General features: G+C 38.8%; 1 protein-coding gene across 1 annotated transcript; it reads left to right on the forward strand.

Annotated features, from left to right (window-relative positions):
- The first annotated feature begins 3,829 nt into the window (after nucleotides 1-3,829).
- On the forward strand, nucleotides 3,830-17,940 carry LOC307260860 (carotenoid-cleaving dioxygenase, mitochondrial-like). Its single transcript, XM_080041211.1, has 12 exons — nucleotides 3,830-3,975; nucleotides 6,402-6,606; nucleotides 7,195-7,406; nucleotides 8,236-8,351; nucleotides 10,767-10,869; nucleotides 11,068-11,199; nucleotides 11,290-11,450; nucleotides 11,747-11,914; nucleotides 12,139-12,276; nucleotides 14,647-14,829; nucleotides 15,670-15,780; nucleotides 16,977-17,940. Exons 1-12 carry the CDS (start codon nucleotides 3,948-3,950, stop codon nucleotides 17,091-17,093), a joined length of 1,674 nt encoding a protein of 557 aa, XP_079897337.1. The 5' UTR covers nucleotides 3,830-3,947; the 3' UTR covers nucleotides 17,094-17,940.
- The last annotated feature ends 3,567 nt before the right edge of the window (nucleotides 17,941-21,507 follow it).

Here is a 21,507-nt window from a genome sequence, read left to right on the forward strand (position 1 = left end):
CAGGTGATATGTGTCCTGTTGAGAGAAAAAAGACTCATACCTTTTGTTAAAGAACAAGCAAAAACATTAATATTTATCACGTTTGAGTGGGATTTGTTGCCATGGCAATTTGTTAACTTAAACGGACAGTCACTCTTCTGCTGCCAGCATTGAGGATTTTTAGAATAAACCTTCAGAGAAACACCACTCGCTAAAGTTGTTTACAAATCTAATGTTGACTAGGATTATGGTCACAGATGGTTTGGAAGCTAATCCTACAGTCTACTGACATGGTAGAGCAGGTAATAAAGGAAGATCTATGCCCATTGTCAAAGCAGCAAGAAAAGCAAACAGCCATTACCTGGATTGTTGTAGGAGCTGTATGACACAGATGCAGGCTGTATAGGACACCTTCCTTCCCTTCTTGACATTGCTTTAATCCTCAGACAAAGATTATCTAGATAAGTCTGCAAGGCAAGACACACATAGCCCATATGGACGGATAACTAGCTCTTAGGCGTCCACTGCACTTGCCAGCAAGCAAATACAGCCCTGTGTTAACAGCCCTTTGGTAGAGCAACACCTTTCTTTACAGCTGGTCTCAAAAATGCATTTTGGCAGTAAAAACAAAACACACTAGAGTGTATTGAGGATTTTAATGACTTAATCATAAATTCATTGTTAAATAAATACATACTGTACTGTATACCTACTGCACATAGAAATAAATGCTGAAATAAACAAATAAAAAAATCAATATATCTGTTAATTCATAAAAATTACAAATATATCAATAAATGATAAGATAACTAAACACAGGTAAATATTGATAATTAATCAGGACATCAAGACATATATAATTAAATTTATTTCTACATTTCTATACATTTTTATTCTTAATGTTTTCTCATTTGTATCTATATTTCTATATGCTAAGTAGCATTAAGGTGTCCACTTGACCTGCCAGCAAAAACAGACAGTGTGCACAGCTCTGTGGGATAGCAACACATTCCCCTACAGCAGCGTTCAAACTATGGCTGTAAAACAAAAAGCTTTGTTGTTCAAAATAAAATAGACTTTATGTAGGACAAAAATTTACTCGATCACAGAAAATGAAAAAATACATTGAAAAAAAAAATATTATAAATGTGTCAATTAATTAAAACTTCCCCCACCTTGCCATGTGTGAATGTCGATAGTAAGCCTATCGGCGTATGAATGTGTGTGGGAATGGGAACAGGTCTCCCTTGAAAAAGACTCTCCGGTCTCAATGGGATTTACCTGTATAAAGAGAGAAAAAGTTTGACTGGCTGTGTTAGAGAATCAATTTCAAAATGTATTTGCTTGTTTGTAAATCACTCTGTGGCTCACCAAGAGCTAGAAAAAAAAATACTGAAGCAGCATTCCGCTGTTAAGCCGCTCCGGCCTGGAATAGCCATGTAGATGATATCTGACAAGCCCAGACTCTGACTGCTTTTAAGTCAAAGCTAAACACTTTTCTATTTTCTAGAATGCCTATTCAACCCTGTAATTTAGCTTCTTCAAAAAAAAATTAATTCAACTATGCTTTGTTGTTTGATCGATGTTTTATTGAGAAGCATTTTGAGTTGCCTTTGTGAACAGAATGTGATATATAAATATAGTTGCATTGCATTGCATTAATGATGCAATCCTACTTTGTAGAGAAGAGAATGTAGAAACACACCTACAAATACTAACTATTACAAGACAGACTGTCTCTGTAAATTGTTTTTATTCATTAACAATTAATGTTTGTACATTCAGAAATAAATAGGTGTGACAAGTGTCGTGGAAGTTTTGCCTTAATTCCTTAAACCTTGTGGGAATAAATGAACTGAAACTTCTCAATCTAAACAATTTAATAAAAGTAGATAAAACAAACAGAAATCAAAATGCGATTCAGCTGAAAAGGGTCAGACCACTCTTCCCATGAATGAGGGTGGGAGGAATGACAAACATCACTTCAAACTTGCAGCCTTATATGCAACTAAATGGGTTTACATCTGTTACATCAGTTTAAGTGTCAACACAAATACATCCATTTGGTAAACACATGATAGAAAACACCTTAACATACGTTTAGGTCATAAAGCAATTAAACTCGTGAGGAAGTCTTGGGAGCTGTTTCCCAAGAACATTCTTTATTGCCCACCCCTTGTAAATGAAACTTAACTAACAGAAGGTGTGAACATTATCCAATTCACAGATGTCTAAGTAAAACATCACTGGAATTAATTCTCCCGTCACAACAAGTTAAAGGATAAACAAGAATAAACTATTGGAGGCCTGCTTGTCCCCTACAGTGAGGGGATCCTGTTGCTCTGTTATGCTGTATGTGCCTTTTTCTGGTTTGCCACGTGTCCCATTAAAGGGAGTGATCACCTAAACCTTTTCCTCCACCAGCTTCTAAACACCAAATAAATATTTAAAAAAACGATCAATCAATCAGTCATACAATCAATCAAAATGTATTTATAAATCTTCTTTCAAATAAATCAGATGTAGTTCAAAGTGCTTTGCATTGATTGTGACATAGTGAGAATACAAAAATGGCTGCAGAGACCAGAGCACGCTTAGCAATACAATGACTAGTTAAAATGTTGAAAGAATAAAGAAGTAAATAAAGACACTTTACATACACATAATTTTAGCAACATGACAACATGGCTGCAAAACAGGGTTAGGGATACTTTTTCTTACATAAACAGAGACACAGCAAAGGTGAGTGACTTCACTTGACCTACCTCTTAATCATTCAAGGGACATTACCATTAACATTACCTTTGTTTTCTGATCATTTTGGGTCAAGGTTATACGACACTGAGCACATCACGTTGAACTCAAAACACTGAATAAACAAATGTTGTCTTTAAAGGGCCGGGCTTGATTCAACTCCAGCTGAAAAGCAGCTACAATAAAATATAAATGGTAAAACATTCAAACTTGGCAGCAGTTGCATCAGAAAATATTAGTAATGAAGATGATTTGCATTACATGGGAGGGCAAATTTGTGCTTCTTCACTCCTCTCCATCTTTGTATCTCTCTCAGTTCAATTCAATTCAATTAGATTCAGTGGGGCTTTAATGGCATGGAAAACAACATATTTAACATTGCAAAAATAATCGTGCAATACCAAAAAAAAAATATTAAAATTTAAGTAATGTACAGGCAGGATAATATAACATTTTCTATATTAAATATATACATACATAGAACATATTGCAATTGCAAATGCAGGAATATAAACTTCTGTGTGTGTGTGTGTGTGTGTGTGTGTGTGTGTGTGTGTGTGTGTGTGTGTGTGTGTGTGTGTGTGTGTGTGTGTGTGTGCGCATTAAAAACAAAAATAAAATTAATCAAATGAAAATAATGTTACATTGATTATTGTAGGCTACAAGCAGAAGACATTAACATTTGCCATATAGTTCATCCATACATATTCATAGTTTTATAATTATATGTGTACATATTTGAATATGTAGGCCTACACATACAACACAACGAAGAATAACTGAACAACATGTTGTTCTGAGGTATGACAAATACTTGACTAGACTTGTAATGGTACAAATGTTGACCTTTAACTTTAAGTTACACAGGGCCTACTATTGATTGGAATGTTGTTCTGAGGTATGACAAATACATATTTTGTGAACAAGTGAGACCAGCTTGGTAATTTAAGGAAGAGCAGTAGACGAAGAGTGCAGGGGAAATAGAGATCAGTTTGTGGAAAATAGTTCAGAATATGTACATATCCGCTCTCTTCCGCCCCTTTTATTGTAGCATACTGTATACCCGGAAATCTTTTCTGCGTGCGCCTCATGGACGTATTATATAAGCAGCGCCCCGAGGCGCACGCGCAACAGTGTAAGTGTAGGCAACTGGTCCAGCAGTAGGACTCGGATGCAGAGAGCGCACACTGTATACATCAACGTAAACAGCTGACATGTCCACTGTGGAGGACGAGAGTCCAGGTAAGCTATCCTTTTTGTGTGCATGTTTCAGAACGCTATTGAAGCCAGCGACTGGCAAATAAAGACCATGATAAAGACCCGTTTGCAGTCGAATAGCTCTTCACAGTCGTATGATTCGAGTTTTTATTTGACAGTGACACCATAAACTACAATTGACATCGTTATCAAACAAGAGTTGTATGGTATCGGTTGTTATTGGAACTTGTCTATTACTGCATATCGGTGATGAGCGGGACAAGTTCGATCCAGATCGTATGTTGACAGTACAACATGTTCAGCTCAAGCCCGGTGCGTCAAGTTACAGGAGACGGGGACAACCCCGCAGTAACTGTTATTAAGCACAGGGAAAAACACCCTTGGCCATCACATAGGATGGGCTGCAGGTCCAGGAAGACTTTGTTTGCTCGACAAATGGTTATTACGCAGAGATGACATCGTTGGAATTATTATGTTGTATGAGCAGCAGCTGTAAAGGGTCAGAGCGGAAGTCCAGCAACCAAATTAGTTATTTCTTTGTTTTATAGCCTACTGTAGCCTACACTTTACAATAACAGGCTATACCTAGGATTTATATAATAATGTATGCGTATATTACTGTGTTATGTAGGCCGAATACAATTGTACGCAGTTGCTTCAGGAATACAATTCAGAATTTCCATCAGTGGATCACCAAAATATATTAGCCTTCTGTACATTTGTAAACGAAAACATCTAGTATGTAGACTACCCTGACAAATAATGTCACTCCCGTTGAGGGCTTGGTGACAGTGGAACTGACTGTTGTAATAATTTAATTTAGGACTGACTCAATTAAGTCGGTCAACTTCAATACGGAGTAGTCATCATTCATTTGAGTTCTGTGTTAAAAATAGATAGGTTTTTGATTTGTCAGACTAACGCTGTCCTGAATCCAAAGCGAGAAAGTCACCTGAACTTTAGCCGAGTCCTGTAGCCCTGCAACTGCATGTTTGCTGCTGCTCAACTGTAAACACACAAGCCAAATGACAAGTGTTCAGTCAGCTATGACGCGTCACGCATTGTGTAGGTGTGCATGCAAGTCTAGAGCAGGATTTTGGCACTGACATTGTCCTTGGAGACACTTTAAAGTGTTACAAAAAAATAATAAGAAAAAAAAAGCATCATTGCGGTTTAATTAGAAGCACAATAATGCTTCTGATGTTTTTCTTCCAGACAGGCACAGAATCTGTTAGGTCAGGCAGTTCACATGTTTAGCTTGACTGATGTTGAAGGGAGGGACTGAAAGAATAATTACTCTTTAACAACTGAATTTTAATACCCATCATAAAAGGGTGAAATACTGTAAACGTATGTAGTATATTTAATAATGACACATTCTAAGATTACTGATAATCAGGAGATTGCTTAATTACATGCAGAATTAACGAAGGAAAACCAGAAGAAGAACCATCTCTCTGTGTGTGGGTAAAGTTGAGGCCGGAATGCTGGCTGTTTAGGTTATGGGTCTTCAGGGGAAAACAGCCGTTAAATCACTTTCAGCTAGTATATGTTTTAGAAGGATTTAAGAGCCAGAACGGTTCATGTAGCGGTCAAGGGCTCTGGACGTACCAGGTATGCATCTTTTTACGAGCCTGAACTAGAGATGCATCTGAGTCTACTCAAACAAACTCAGGAAAACGTGTAGAACTAATGCTAATTTATGACAACTGTCCACCCGTGTTGCTGCAAAAGCACATGGGCAGACATCTTGGCGACAGGCCTTGCAGGCCAGAAGATGATGCTGTAAGAAAGTAGGCAGTGTCCAGATAGTTCGAATTCACCAATCAGACTGATTAAGGGCAGATCGTAGCGAGGGAAACGGACCAATCAGGCCATCACATTTGGGGTTAAAAAGAAGCACACACACGGACAGAGGGCAGGTTGGAATAATGGAATTGGCGAACCTGCGCTGGGTTATTTTATCCTAATAAAATACTTCATCCACCTCAACTTACCCTGTCTCAGCAGATTCATTCTATTTCTCAAACTAACACCTTTTATGATGTACCCCTCAGAATATACTACACGTATCAAGAGCTGGGTGAAAGTTGCATCATACAGAGGCTACAGTCTAACACATCACGAGTTGTCTTCTTCCTTTAACATCAGATACATTGTTGCCTAATAGTCCGGCTTAAAAAACTTTAATTGAATTGAGCATTCGGCAAAGATGGCCATCCCCCATCCTTGCGGGAAGAAGTCCAAAAATGTATCTTCAGTTGTTCACATTTTATGATGAAAAAATGCCAGCTAGCAGTAGTAGTAAAGTAGGGAAATTAAATTAGGAAACACCCCCTTAACTGGCATTTTTAATCATACAATGTGAATAACTGCAGATTAATTATAATTCAGGCTCAGACCCAATTTTCCCTAATGTTCACACTATGTGTACTACATGCTACTTACAGATGCCACCAAGCCTGTTGACAATGGCCATGCTAAGGAGAGCATCACCTCAGCAAGGAAAGGAGTGGAGACAATTGCACCTCTGATCCGCTCTGTAGAAGAAACCCCAGAGCCCATCTCCACTGAAGTACAAGGCGACATTCCCTCCTGGATCAATGGGAACCTCCTCCGCAACGGCCCGGGGAAGTTTGAGTTTGGGAACAAAACGTGAGTTGTAAACACCCCAGAACACAGTGCAGCACAAGTTCTAGGCATGGAACGATAACCAGTTTCAAGGTATACCGAGGTATGAAAAAGTCAAGGTTACTATACCGCCATTTACTCTATCATACCGTTCTAAGGTACTAGAACACACAAGATGGTAATATACTAGTTTATTAATGTTCAGTATATTCCTGCCTCCTAACCACTTTTACTAGAAGAGAAATGCCTAGAAAGTGAGCATAACTCTATTAACCTTGTTGAGCTGCTCACTTAAAGGACTGCTTTTATTTATTTTTTACATGTTCGTAATAATTCAAATATTGTTATCATACAAGTTTATTAATGTTCAGAATATTCTATATGTTGTTTAAAAAATAAAAAGATTATGTTCAGGCGGGAAAAAAATTGTTGTTCTTTATCTAGACATTTCAAAATGACACGTTTGAGAGCTGTACTCGTACTATCGTGAAACCGTGGTATTTTTACTTAAGGTCATCATACTGGACCATGCCTATAAGCACAACACAAACAAACATGTTTCCAATAAGACACCAAAGTCAAACCCTCACGTATTCTTCTCATTTCAAACAGTTTCAACCACTGGTTTGATGGGATGGCCATGCTTCACCAGTTCAAGATTGAGAAAGGCCAAGTGACGTACATGAGTCGCTTCCTCCGCAGTGATGCCTACAAGAACAACAGTGAGAAGGACCGCATCGTTATGTCAGAGTTTGGTACCCTCTCCATGCCCGACCCCTGTAAAAACATCTTCCAGCGCTTCCTGTCTCGCTTTGAGATGATCGGTGAGTAGACTGAATGCAAAGGGATGAAACATGGTTATGTATAAATGGAAAATGTCTGTCAAACTTTTCCAAAATAAGATCTATATAATACACTTTAGAGATGCAGAGACTCTTATTCTTGCATTTATTTCTTCTCGTGTTGATTATTGTAACAGCCTGTTTACTTATTTAAACCAAAAAACCTTGAAATGACTCAAATGTTTAAAGAATGTGGCTGTACAAACTCTGATCTGCTGTATCTGTGCTAAGGCCAGGGGTGGAGCCTCTTAAGTTCTTATGTAAATGTGTTACATAACAACATGTGCTACAGTGGGGAACCAGAGAGGGGAACAGACATATTTTAAATGTTAGCTATCCCCCACTGGACTCTTCAGTGTCAGCAAAATCATCTTGCAGAATGCTTGATCATGTGGACAGCTGTCTTTTATACAGGTAACAAGTTGAGACAGGTGTGTTTTATACAGGAAACTAGTTGAGATTGGTAAGTGGGCAAATTTACAAAATCTGTGAGGGATCAAATACTTATTTCCTCCACTGTATATCTATGCCATCACATTTCTAAATGATGACTATCCTCTTGCTTAAATTCCCCTATGCATTAAAGTCACGCTTATTGTTTACTTCTTTGCCTGGGAACAACTCCAGCTGCTACGTGTTACATAACAACATGTGCTACAGTGGGGAACCAGAGAGGGGAACAGACATATTTTAAATGTTAGCTATCTCCACTGGAATCTTCAGTGTCAGCATGCGGTTCACCAATAATCCTGCTACAAAGGGGAAACATTCATTTGTTTGAAAATGACCCTGTGCTTTTCTCTCTTAACAGAGCCCACAGACAACGCAAACATCAACTTTGTGAAATACAAAGGCGACTACTATGTCAGCACAGAGACAAATTTCATGCACAAGGTGAACCCAGGGAACTTGGAAACGTTGGAAAAGGTACTATAATGGAGTCATAGATGTGAAGATGATCTTGATTCATATACAGTGGAGGAAATAAGTATTTGATCCCTCACTGATTTTGTAAGTTTGCCCACTTACAATGAAATGAACGCTCTATAATTTTAATGCTAGGTTTATTTTAACAGTGATAGACAGAATATTAAAAAGAAAATCCAGAAAATCACATAAAAAAATATATAAATTATTTTGCATTTCATTGAGTGAAATAAGTATTTGATCCCCTATCAAAATGTTGCTTAGTACTTGGTGGAGAAACCCTTGTTGGCAAGTACAGAGGTCAGACGTGTCTTGTAGTTGATGACATATTTTGTAGTTGATGACAGGATATTTGGACCACTCCTCTTTGCACATCCTCTCCTAATCTTTAAGGTTTTGAGGCTGTCACTTGAGCTTCAGCTCCCTCCCTCGACAGATCTATTGGATTAAGGTCCGTAGACTGGCTAGGCCACTCCATGACCTTAATGTGCTTCTTCTTGAGCCACTCCTTTGCCACTCCTTTGTGGACTTTGCTGTATTTTTAGGGTCATTGACATGCTGGAAGACCCATCCACGACCTATTTTTACGGACCTGGCTGAGAGGAAGAGGTTGTCACCCAGTATTTCATGGTATATGGCCCCATCCATAGTTCCCTCGATGCAGTGAAGTCCACCTGTTCCCTTAGCAGAGAAACACCCCCAAAGCATAATGCTTCAACCTCCATGATTGACTGTGGGGATGGTGTTCTTGGGGTCATAGTCAGAATTCCTCTTCCTCCAAGCATGGTGAGTCACTATGATACCAAATGATTTGATGTTGTTCTAATCTGACCACATCACCTTCTCCCAAGCCTCTGAGTCGTTCAGGTGCTCATTGGCAAACTTCAGACGGGCCTGTACATGTGCCTTCTTGAGCAGGGGGACCTTAAATTACGGGCACTACAGGATTTTAATCCATTACGGCATAGTGTGTTACCAATGGTTTTCTTGGTGACTGTGGTCCCAGCTGCCGTTTAGATCTGGGCTGATCCCTCACCTTTCTCATGATCATTGATACCCCACAAGGTGAGATCTTGCATGGAGCCCCAGACCGAGGGAGATTGAGGGTCATTTTGTGTTTCTTTCATTTTCGAAAAATCCCACCAACATTTGTCTCCTTCTCACCCAACTTCTCGCCAATGGTCTTGTAGTCTATTCCGGCCTTGTGCAGGTCTTCAATCTTGTCCCTGATGTCCTTGGACAGTCCTTTGGTCTTGCCCATGATGGAGATGTTGGAGTTTGATTTGTTGATCATGTGGACAGGTGTCTTTTATACAGGTAACAAGTTGAGACAGGTGTGTTTTATACAGGAAACTAGTTGAGATTAGGAATACTTTTTTAAGCATGAGGACTAATCTGTGGGAGCAAGAATTCATTATGGTTGGAAGGGGATCAAATACTTATTTCACTCAATGAAATGCAAAATCATTTATATCTTTTTTTAAATGTGATTTTCTGGATTTTCTTTTTGATATTATGTCCATCACTGTTAAAATAAACCTAGCTTTAAAATTATAGACCGCTAATTTTTTTGTAAGTGGGCAAATTTACAAAATCTGTGAGGGATCAAATACTTATTTCCTCCACTGTATATCTATGCCATCACATTTCTAAATGATGACTATCCTCTTGCTTTAATTCCCCTATGCATTAAAGTCACACTTATTGTTTACTTCTTTGCTTGGGAACAATTCCAGCTGCTATGATGAACTGCCTGCCTACCCACCTCCACTACCTGCCTGCTTAAGCTTATATAAAAACACTGTCTCTTCGTTCCATACCCATACTTTCTGCTTTTTAGTGTGGCAGATAAAAGATTTAGGATGATCCAATTCTTGAGGTCAGATTTGGTATGCTTAAAAATACCAGGCTGTCTACTACATCCGGCCGAGATGTTAAGTGTTGAAAACAGCATGCTATTTGTGCAATTCTGACCCACAATCCAGTAAGCACCGGAAGTGACGCCACATCGGCGGGGCCTCTGTATGAAAACAACCAGGGATGCGACGGACATAAAAGCAAGAGGCAAGATCAAGGCGCGATGTTATGATAAAATAAATCAGAAAAGTATGTCCCAATTGTATGCCTACTGCATGCTAACTAGATTATTTTTATGGTCAAATGTAGTATGTAGAATAGAAAAAAGAAAGAGTATGCGATTTGGAACGCAGGGAATATATCAACCGCACCATTGGGCCTGTCCCATCTGCGTTCAAGTCATTCCCCTGCTGCCTGCACTTTCCACCCCATGACTAAATGCAAAATATGCATTCACATCTTTTCTTTTCCCTGGTCTAGCACTCCAGTTATATCAGCCATAATCGTCGCCGCTCCATTCGTGTTTGCAGCAATCTCTTACTCTGCTATGTTTTGTAGGTTGACTGGAGCAAATTCATCGCTGTGAACGGAGCCACTGCACACCCACACTATGACCCTGACGGTACGACCTACAATATGGGCAACTCCTATGGAAGCAGAGGTTAGTTCACAAGTCCCACCGTAAACTGTACTGTACAATCAACAGCAGAATTATTTGTTTCTAATCCCTCCTTTTGTAATAAAAACTAAACGGTGATCATTGACTATCTGCCACTGTTTGCTCACATCAAAATTTTAACCTAAAAGACGTTAGAGCAAATGTGTGTACAAGCTATTACAAGGTACGTCTGTTATCCAGGAGCCCTGTACAATATCATCAGAGTGCCTCCTCCTGAGCAGACAGATGCCAAAGACAACCTACAAGGAGCCAAGGTACTGTGTTCAATTGTGCCTTCAGACAAGTCCCATCCCTCCTACTACCACAGCTTTGGTAAGCCAGCAGTCTTGAGTATCTTTGTTTTGGTTTGTATCATCTATTCTGTTGTCCAAGTAATAGCCCCTTTCTTTCCCCTGCTTGCAGCCATGTCTGAGAACTACGTGGTATTCATTGAGCAGCCAATTAAGATGGACCTGCTGAAGATAGTCACGTGCAAGCTGAGGAATAAGCCCTTGAGCGAGGGCATCTACTGGGACCCCAAGCAGGACACTGTCTTTCATCTCATTGACAAGCGTACAGGCGAGGTGGGATGTGAATTATACTACAGTACACTACATTGAAGCAATTACTTTACTTATTAATGTAAAGAAATGATTACGCTATTAGGAGAAACATATTTTACTCGCTCCACAATGTATTAACTGACCCAAAATATAATAAGTTGTTACATTACGGGTAAAAAGTTATTACGTCATGGGCTCAGCATTTTGTTCCGTTTTCGACCAGTTAATACATTTTGGGTTTTATTATGTGTTTACGGCTCTTACACGCCTACTTCAGGAAACTTGATGGAAATCCCTCTTTGTATTCCCTTCCATAGGTCAGCTCAGTGAAGTACCACACCAAACCCCTATCCACCTTCCACCAGATCAACGCCTTTGAGGAGAATGGATTCCTGGTGCTCGACATGTGCTGCTCAGACGGGGGCGAAGCCATCTACAACTACCTCATCCAGAACTTACGCAAGTCAGGAGACGCCTTAGATGAGGTCAGCATATAATGTAGTAACACGTGCACTGCAAACACACACAAATTAGTGAAACAGTTTGTGCAGTTCCTAAGAAAAAGATCCCCCCTGAGATATTTTCAGAGGAATCCAGGTTTTTTGTGGTTGTTTTAAAGTCTACAGTTGCTTTAAATATCATATTTTGTCTTTCTTTTTGCACCAACACACACATACTGCATTGATCCTATACCCTGTGTCCTTCCCAGGTGTACAACTCCATGGCTATGGTTTTCCCGCGGCGTTTCATTCTGCCCCTTGACGTGACCAGTGAAACCGAGACGGACCAGAACCTGAACACTAGGCCCTCCAGTACAGCCACGTGTGTCAAAGTTGGCAAAGATAAGGTGAGTTCGAAACTGCTTTGTGTGTAATGGGCTATAAAGTATTTCTTTTTTATAGTTGTGGGAGAAGTGTTTTGCTTCTTGACATGTGTTGAACTAGCAATGTCATGACTTGGGAATACCCTATTACAAGTAAAACGTCTTCTAAAATCTCCCTTAAGTGTAAACACAGTCAGTCGTATTATAAAAAGATACTTACTGAATACGATTTCTAAATTCATTATTAGAGATGCATGCATGTGTAGCAGCATGTTATTGTTGTTGCTGACTGTAGGGCATTTTTATTTAAATATTCCATACAATATTATGGGTAGTTTATTGTTTCACAATTTCTTGTATTTTATAAGCTAATTATGTTTTGTATTTAAAACGTTGATCTGCATTGTAACTAGTAACTACATGTTCATTAATAATTTTTAATTATTAATTTTGAAAGGTATATGTAGAAGGAGATGCAAAAAGAACCCACTTTTTTTTTCTTCTAAATGGTTTTCACAATACTGGATTCTTAATATTTGTAACTTTTTTTCAATTTTATCACAAATTTTAATCCAGCAGAATTGACACATTTCACATCTTCTCTGGTGTGTTGTAACTAGGGTTGCAAAATTCCGGGAATTTTCAAAGTTGGAAACTTTCCATGGGAATTAACGGGAATTTATGGGAATTAACGGGAATTTTGGGAATTAACGGGAATAAACGGGAATTTACTAAATTTAAAGCTACCCAAATGCATTACATTCTCCTAACTATGTTATTTCAGTCCAGGCAAATGTTCTAGACTGTAAAAAGCAGTTTTTTCAACTAAGTTTTAATATATTTATTATGAACATTTAATCTCAAATCATATTTAAAAAAAAAGTTTATTGAGACACCCAACTTGATATAATTTATTGATTTTTACTAGACCAGGCTTACAGAGGCTTAAACAGTGATTTTAAATATAGTTGGGGAAAATATATTTTAGCATAATCTTGACTAAAACAACATTTTATGCAAGTACACTTGGCAAATTGCACATAGCACACATCCTACTGCAGGGGTACTGAGGCCACGTCCCCTACATGCACTGTGCATTCCTCCATCACATGGTGGGGGGGCAATTTACTTTATTCATTGAATGGGTGGGGTCAGACAGATGAGTAATATTTAACTCAACATACATCTTTTTGTTGTTCAGTGAAATTATTGATTGTTCATAAAATAATCAAAACTTGAAAATTCTTTTTACAAATAAATCTGTTCAAATCTAATGTTTTTTAATTGTATTATTTTGCATGGATGTCTGCCTATGACCAAACATAGTGTTTATATGTTTAGATTTATGTTTGGATATGAAAAAAAAATCATTTAAATTACCGACATTTAGTTAATTCCTATAATTTCCAATTTTGAATATTCCCAAAATTCTCGAGCGAAAGTTCCCGTGGAAAGTTTCCGGAAAGTTTCCGGTAATTTACCGGAAACTTTCCACCCCTTTGCAACCCTAGTTGTAACACATCTTAATGATTCAAAAACACAAGATCCAGTTAATGAAACCAATAGAACGCAACAAATAGTTAGGGTGTATTCACACCTGCCGTGTTTAGTTCGGTTGAAACAAACTCAGGTGCACTTCGCCTTCGGTGCGCATCTTTCATGAAGGTGTGAATACAGCAATTGCACTCGGGGGCAGAACAAACGTACTCTGCTGCAGTTCCTTGTGGTTTGAATTTGGGCGGACTCGACCCGACCCAAATGCAGGAAGCACTCTGTGCCTTTTATTTATTTTCTTTTTTAATAAATCGCCATAAGCTTCATTTAATGGGAAAGTGTTGTTGTCGCCATTGTTAGGAAGATATGTTGTGGTTTGACCATGAGCCCTGAGCGAATATATGGCATTTGATAGAGAGGACATGTTAACATGCTGATGTGTTCAGCGAGGGGAGCATCTCTCGCACAGTGCCGACAGGTTCACATTGCGATTTGCATGAAGTGTGTGTTTTTATTTTGCTTCCCATGATAACGGGAATGTCAATACTATCCCCGTGTCCAACCCAGAATGTCGGTCCAATGAATGAATTACCTGAGATCACTTGTGGTGTTGCTTCATAATGCTGGTTCACTTGCTAAATGAGCAATATGAAAGTAGACCACACCAAACAAAAAAATCTAAATTATATTTGGTCTGGACCAAAGCAAGTGAACTAGCAGACTTTCCCAGTCTGAATACACCCTTACTCTAACTGGTTGGATTTATAAGTTTAAAAAGACACAAATGAACCTAAATCCTTCCCTTTCACATGAGCATCTAAACTAAAGCCAGTGTCCAATGAACTCACATAGGATTTCCTGCTGATGACAATAGACAGTTGATTCTCTCTTTGTCAACAGGTGTTCTGCCACCACGAGGATCTCCATGGTGATGACCTGAAAGATTGGGGGGGCCTTGAGTTCCCTCAGATCAACTATGGCAGTTATAACACGCGACCATACCGCTATTTCTACGGCTGCGGCTTCAATAACCTGGTGGGAGACTCTCTGATCAAGATGGACCTGAAGGACAAGACACTCAAGGTGTGTGTGTGTGTGTGTGTGTGTGTGTGTGTGTGTGTGTGTGTGTGTGTGCGTACATTGTTGGACAACGGCTGTGTTTATCAATACATAAAATCTCCTCTCCATGGGAAAATGGGCTTCTAACACATTATGTTTAAAAGGTGCACTGTCTAATATAGGAGTATTTAGTGGCACATGGTGGTGAGATCGCAACCCTCCGTTTACAAAAGTTACGGTGGCCTTCAAGGACAAGAATGTAGTGAGTAAAGATGGCATCATCCATTTTTTAACAATGAATTTTAAAAACTTAAATAACTACAAAGTCCTCAGCACAGAACAACAACCACTCTTCTTCTTCGTCTTTCAAAAGGTGCATAATATATAAAAAATGTGTGAGGCCGTTAAGATTGTCTGTTGTTTGCTACAGTAGAAACATGCCAGCGTGCCCGCCTCCAATGTAGATATAAAAGGCTCATTCTAAAATAAAATAAAAACGATTTTTGTTTTTAAGCGATTATACACTTACTAAAAAGTACTTTTAATATTTATATAATAATATTATATTCCATTTCTGCCAAATCTGTTCGGAAAAAATGCCAATAAATTTTGTAAATGTACGTAGTCAAGTGACTTGACTGTCACTTGGGAGTTATTTCCAGACTTTATGCTTAACTATGCCCACTGGCTGCTGGCTCGAAAAAGAATAAAAGTTTATACCAAAAGATTATTTCCGGTATGTTATACAATACGGTAAATAACACTGTACAGGAATGCTGTTTAGTTTGTTACACAGTTGAATAAATAAACAGAAACATTGAGCTTCTCTTTGTGAATATTATATTTGTGTGTGTGTGTCCTCAGGTTTGGTACCAGAAGGGTTTCTTCCCGTCAGAGCCTGTGTTTGTGCCGTCACCTGACGCCGTGGAGGAGGACGATGGCGTCATCCTCTCTGTGATTCTCACCCCTTCACAGGTAAACATGCACAGGACAAATGCTAGTCATTTTATGGATTACATCATCGGTGTTATAATGTGCCACTTAAATATATGTTAAACTTTAGAGGAACAAGTCCTGTTGCAAAGGGATTCTTTAGTTATTACTACCACCATGTAATGTAGCCGGGCCTGTCATTTGACCTGAGCTGTATTAATTTTTCTCTTGTGAGTGGTAAAAAAAAGTAAAGATGAAAAAATGTAAATTATTTTTGGCTTCACTAACCACTCTCACGGAGCCGAAAAGAGTCCGTGCCCTCACACTTTCAACACACGGACATGCACTTTACTACGTCCTAATCATTTGACACTCGCACGGCCAGCACGTGCTAGAAAACAGCTTTACGACAGCTGGTGTCGTAAAAATACTACCGCTTTTGTGCAAAGGGGCCGCCAACAGACAAAGTTACTCTTAGCCACTTTAAAGATCTCCTATTATACTACTTTTCTGGTCTTAATTTCTTGTTAAAAACTGCTATAGAACAACCTGACACGAATCACATCACAAAAAACTATGTAGATTTTCGGGAAAAGCTTCCTCTCATCTGGGCGATTCAGCAGTCTCTGTCCACACTCGGCTTTGTGCTTCTCCGCCCCCTCCCCCCCCCTCCTGCAAACCCCACTCCGTTGTGATTGGTTACCTTCCTTCCGGAACACTTTCAGCAGCGTGCAGGCAGATTTGAGAGCAGGAAGGTGGGGGCATGGCCGGAGCGCGACACCACGTTGCAGCATTACCATACATGGAAAAATCTGCATTTGTGACGACATGAATGCAGGAAATTTGAACCGATTTGAACAAGTGAATTCTCGACCGGCTGCCCTAGTGTTAAGCGCTCTGCAGACGGTCAGCAGGGAATACGTCTATACGTTTATAGGTCATAAAAGTTGAAAAAGTATAATAGGTCCTCTTTAAGACTGTGTCACTCAAATGTGAAATATTGCTAACAGGGCAAATTAAAAAAGCTTTAAATTAATAATGTATTTATCCCCTATTTTGTTCCCCCTTTTTGAGGATTAAGAACAGTTTCTAAAAAAAATATCACAACCTCCTCTAGCCACTTGTGCCTAACACTCACTACAGATGAATTTAATACTGAACGTTCTGTTACTGACATTATTTTGACAATGAGCTCTCTGTGGTTTCTGGTGGTAATTCTGCCAAACTTTTCTCTGCAGGATAAAGCAACATTCCTCTTGGTTTTGGATGCCAAGACCTTGGAAGAGCTGGCAAGGGCCAACGTGCCAGTGAACATGCCTTATGGCTTCCATGGTGTCTTCAATGCCTGTGAATGAAGCCCTTTCTGTTACCTTTAAAGTCCTTTTATGATATCGAATACAAATATATGGCATTCGGTTTTAATTGTTACAACCACTATATTTCTGATGGTACTAAGTTACTGTTGCACTATATGCAGACGAAGGATGAGGTGTTCTGCTATTGAATGAATGCTGATGAGCCACATTTCTCAACCAATTTCTGGTTTGTACTAATGCCTAACACCAACAGTTTTGCCACGTTATGTTAATGAGACTACAAGGAACTCTTAAATGTTTATGAAACAGTCAAATATTTCCTCTGATGATCATAAATGATCTGTAACAGCAAACGTGACCATCAGGGACCATAAGCTATTTTAATATAGTTTTATTAACACCTTTGCTCGGGCACGATTCCCTGTGAACTTGCTTAAATCGATTTACGAAAGGAAAACGGAACATCCTGTGTTTACCCATCGGTACTAAATCAAAGTTTACTTTGCGTCACCATAGATCTTTATGACAGCAGCCGTTGGTGTTGTAAAAACACTACCGCTTTTGTCCAAAGGGGATGCTAGAATCAAAAAAACTGAAAGTTCCTCATAGCCACTAACTTAATGTTACTTATAATATTATTATTAACTATACTTATTTGTATCAACCTGAAACTACCTATACTCAGGTCTTATTCTTGTACTGAAGGCATCAAACCTGTTAATTTACGGTTGCAGGATGATCCATCAAAGAGACCAGCCAAGTGCCAAATGAACACTTTCTTTAATAACATTCTTTTGTACTTAAACAATATTTTTTTACAGGATGATTTTTTATAAATTCTGTTTACCAATAAATGTTTACCAATGAACATTCAAGTGTGTTGGATGGTTGTGGATTGTCTGTGCATCTTACACAACACACACACACAAACAGGATAGCGATATAGTATGTAACAGTGTTACAGGCTAATCGCTTTTCCACTGCGTGGTATCAGCTCAACTCGACTCGCATTTTTCCACCGCAAAATCTTGGTACCTGGTCCCTGGTAGCAGCTGTTTTTTTGGTATCGCCTCGCTCTAGGTTCCAAGCAAGCTGAACCGATGCTAAAAGGTGACGTCGGCAGACTGCCGGCCACTGATTGGTCAGAGACTACCGGCTTCATTCTGTTGTATATTATATATATATTGTTCGGTGTCTCTATTTGGAATACATGTATTATAGAATGTTTATTTGAAGGTTTGAAATGCAAATAATTCACATTTAAAACTGAGGATTGAATGTGATATGGCCACTCTACATAAAAGTTTTAATTATACAAATGAATTGATTTCTATACAGACAATCAAACATAATGTGTAATTATTCATATTTAAAGAGGTTCCAGAAACCGCTTTACTCGTTGGAGAATATAATTTGAATTATAGTTGGAAAAACCAGTACACTGATGCAAATAAAGTACAGTGGTTACTACTTTTCAAAAGCTGATTACTTTAAACTGGTTCGGTGCTTAACTTGTGTAACTTGAAAATGCCCAACTAATTGGCTAATTAATGTGTAGCCTATTACAGTTTTTCACAATTGCTTAATCACATTTCTTGATAGACTACCTCACTTTTTCAAAACCCTAAACACAAATCTCAAAACTCAAACACAAAATGCAAAATCCTTCACTTCTCTTGCAAAAGCAAACTTTACCCTCAAAACTTCTTCACTAAATGGTGTTTTATTTTCAAATGACAAACACATACATCATATGACTAGACATTTCTAGCACACATTGAACACTGGTGTACAGAATGGAAAACACTAGTGTAAATGCAAGTTTATTTTATTTTGCCATTTCAAACAAACACAATGAATAGGTAGGACTGCAGTTCAAGCAATTCAGTGTGTCAGTATAAACTAAGAAAACATTACAGTAAAATTAGGGAACAATGGTAAAAAAACAGCGTTGTAATTGTAAGGAATTGGGTGGTTGGATTATGAATCCTTTTATAGATACTGCCTCCTGTTTGCGTCTGGCCACATCGCCTCATCAACATCACACCCAATGTCATCCTTTGAGAAGCAACAGGGAAATTATCACCTGATATCCAGTCTAAATCTCCTACAGTTTTTACCTAATGCTTAAACACTAAAAGTGGTTAATATGCCCAAAGCATCACAACCTCTAACTTTGGTTAACATGCCCTAAACACAAGCACCAACCCTATAAACACAATATGTGCTTTGCACCGTGTTTGAAATTCTCCAACACACTTCTTGCAAAACACTACACACTGTTTTTACATAAGACACATTGTTCAAAAATGAAATCTCCTGCAATCATTGGGAAAACACGTCTATTTAAAATACAAAACACAAATACATTTGGAAAAGCACACAGACTCACACACATGAAAAATAAAAAATAAAGCTAATATAATACCAATCAGTGTGAGCCTTAACATTACAAATAGGCTTCAGGTGAGCTCAGCTCCTTTGTGAGACAGTAAGAGTCAGGGGAAGAGGACAAGAGCGGCAGGAGGACGATGACAAAGGAGACAACAGACGGAGACAGGGTCACTATAGTGGACCATGTTATAGATCATGGCCTAGCAATATAGGAGGCTGGTCTGAGATTCCAGCCCAACAACACAATAGCTCCATAATTGGGACAATTAGACTGGATATCAGGAATATTTTTGCTGTTGCTTCTCAAAGGATGACATTGCATGTGATGTCGATGGGGCGATATGGCCAGACGCAAACGGGAGGCGGTATCCAAAGGATTCATAATGCACTCGCCCCATTCCTTACAACACTTCTCTTTATTTTTATACTGTAATTGTTTCAGAGATCATGGTGACACACTGAATTGCTTGTTGAACTGTGATCCTATTTGTTGTGCTTTTTTCTTTTGTTGGCCAAAACCATGAAATTGCAATATAAACTTTTTTTCAAAAGCTTTTCTATATTTTTCATGTGTCTAAATGAAAATATAGCGAATCAATCTTTCCAAAAAACTCTGCAAGAGGTTGGATACGGCATGCAAGGCAATATTTCCCCCATTGCTTGGCAAGGGAGGACATTGCCTGTGACGTGGATGAGGTGATGTGGCCAGATGCCAACAGGAGACAGGATCCATAGCCATGTCTTCCAATCATTCACCTACAACACTATGTTTTGTAGAACATGCTAGTTGTACCATTTCTTGTGTGTCTTTGTGTTTTTTTTTACTTTTGCAAAAACCTGAAATGGCAAAATAAAATAAAAAATCTGAAGCTTTTACATTTTGTTTTCATGTGTCTAGATGAACTGTAGTGGATCAATCTTTCACAAAAAAAAATCTGTATGAGACTTACAGTTGTGTTTTGCATAAAGCACATCTGTGTGTTGTTGCTGCTAGGAAAGAGTAATTCAAAAGTGCATGGGTGTATTGTTTTGATGCTAAACACAGTTTTGAAATGGGATTGTTGTTGTTGTTGTTGTTTCAAGAGTTTCATTTTGCCGTATAAGTTAGAAGTTTATCTCCATGTGCTTTGTCCTATTCGGCCTGTGTGTTAGGTTTTGACACAGTGGGCCAAAGTCTGCAACATGTGTGTAAGCATTCGGCAAAAACTGTAATTATGGAGTTGTCCACTATAGTGTCCCTGTTGTATGTGTCTCCGTCTGTTGCCTTCTTTGTCCTCGTCCTCCTGCCGCTCTCTCCTCCTCTTTCCTTGACTCTTACCGTCTCAGAAAGGAGCTGAGCTCACCTGGGGTCTATTTGTAGTGCTAAGGTTTGGACCGATTGGTATTCAATTAGTTTAATTTTTTTTCAAGAAGTGTGTTGGAGAATTTCAAACACAGTCCAAAGCATATATCGTGTGTGTAGGGTTGGTGCTTTGGTTTAGGGCATGGTTGCAAAAGTTAGAAGTTGTCTGTGGTCATACCAGTCACTGTTAGTGTTTACAGTATTCGGCAAAAACTGTATTTGTACCAAAATGTGCAGTCTACTGTAAATCACAGCCAACAGGAGCTCATCTCTGACCCTTCTATAGCTAACTGCACAAAATCCTTTTGAGTTTAGAAATGTGATTGGCAGTGTGTTCTGTGTGAATACCATGAGAGAGAATTCAGGAAGAGTGTGCAAGATATAGAGAACTGTGTGTAGTGTTGTGAAAAATGTGTGTTTTGGAATGAGAATATGAGTCTAAGGCAGGAAATGTGTTTGGAGTTCAGCAGAATTGGTTAAGCAGTTGGTAAATTAGTTTCAGATTGTGCACATTGTGTCTGATGTTCCAAAACATGTGTTTAAACAATTGTGAAAAACTGTAAATGGCTGTTTTCTTTGTCTGCCGTAGGATGTTCAAACATCCTCCACTAGAGGTCAGCCCATGATGCCGTCTCATCTGCCGTCATTCAATCTAGGAATCTGCAGGGTAAAGGATAAAGTTTAATAATATTTCAAGGAAAGGAAAGTGGTAACGTA

The sequence above is a fragment of the Ammodytes marinus genome (genome assembly GCF_949987685.1).
Source record: "Ammodytes marinus genome assembly, chromosome: 14".
NCBI classification, from domain to species: domain Eukaryota; kingdom Metazoa; phylum Chordata; class Actinopteri; order Uranoscopiformes; family Ammodytidae; genus Ammodytes; species Ammodytes marinus.

Excerpts from the sequence above, each read along its gene's own strand:
- LOC307260860 (XM_080041211.1), top strand. The coding sequence starts at position 3,948 with ATGTCCACTGTGGAGGACGAGAGTCCAG. Across the intron at positions 7,407-8,235 it reads GTCTCGCTTTGAGATGATCG|AGCCCACAGACAACGCAAAC; the intron begins GTGAGTAGACTG and ends CTCTCTTAACAG. Across the intron at positions 14,830-15,669 it reads TGAAGGACAAGACACTCAAG|GTTTGGTACCAGAAGGGTTT; the intron begins GTGTGTGTGTGT and ends GTGTGTCCTCAG.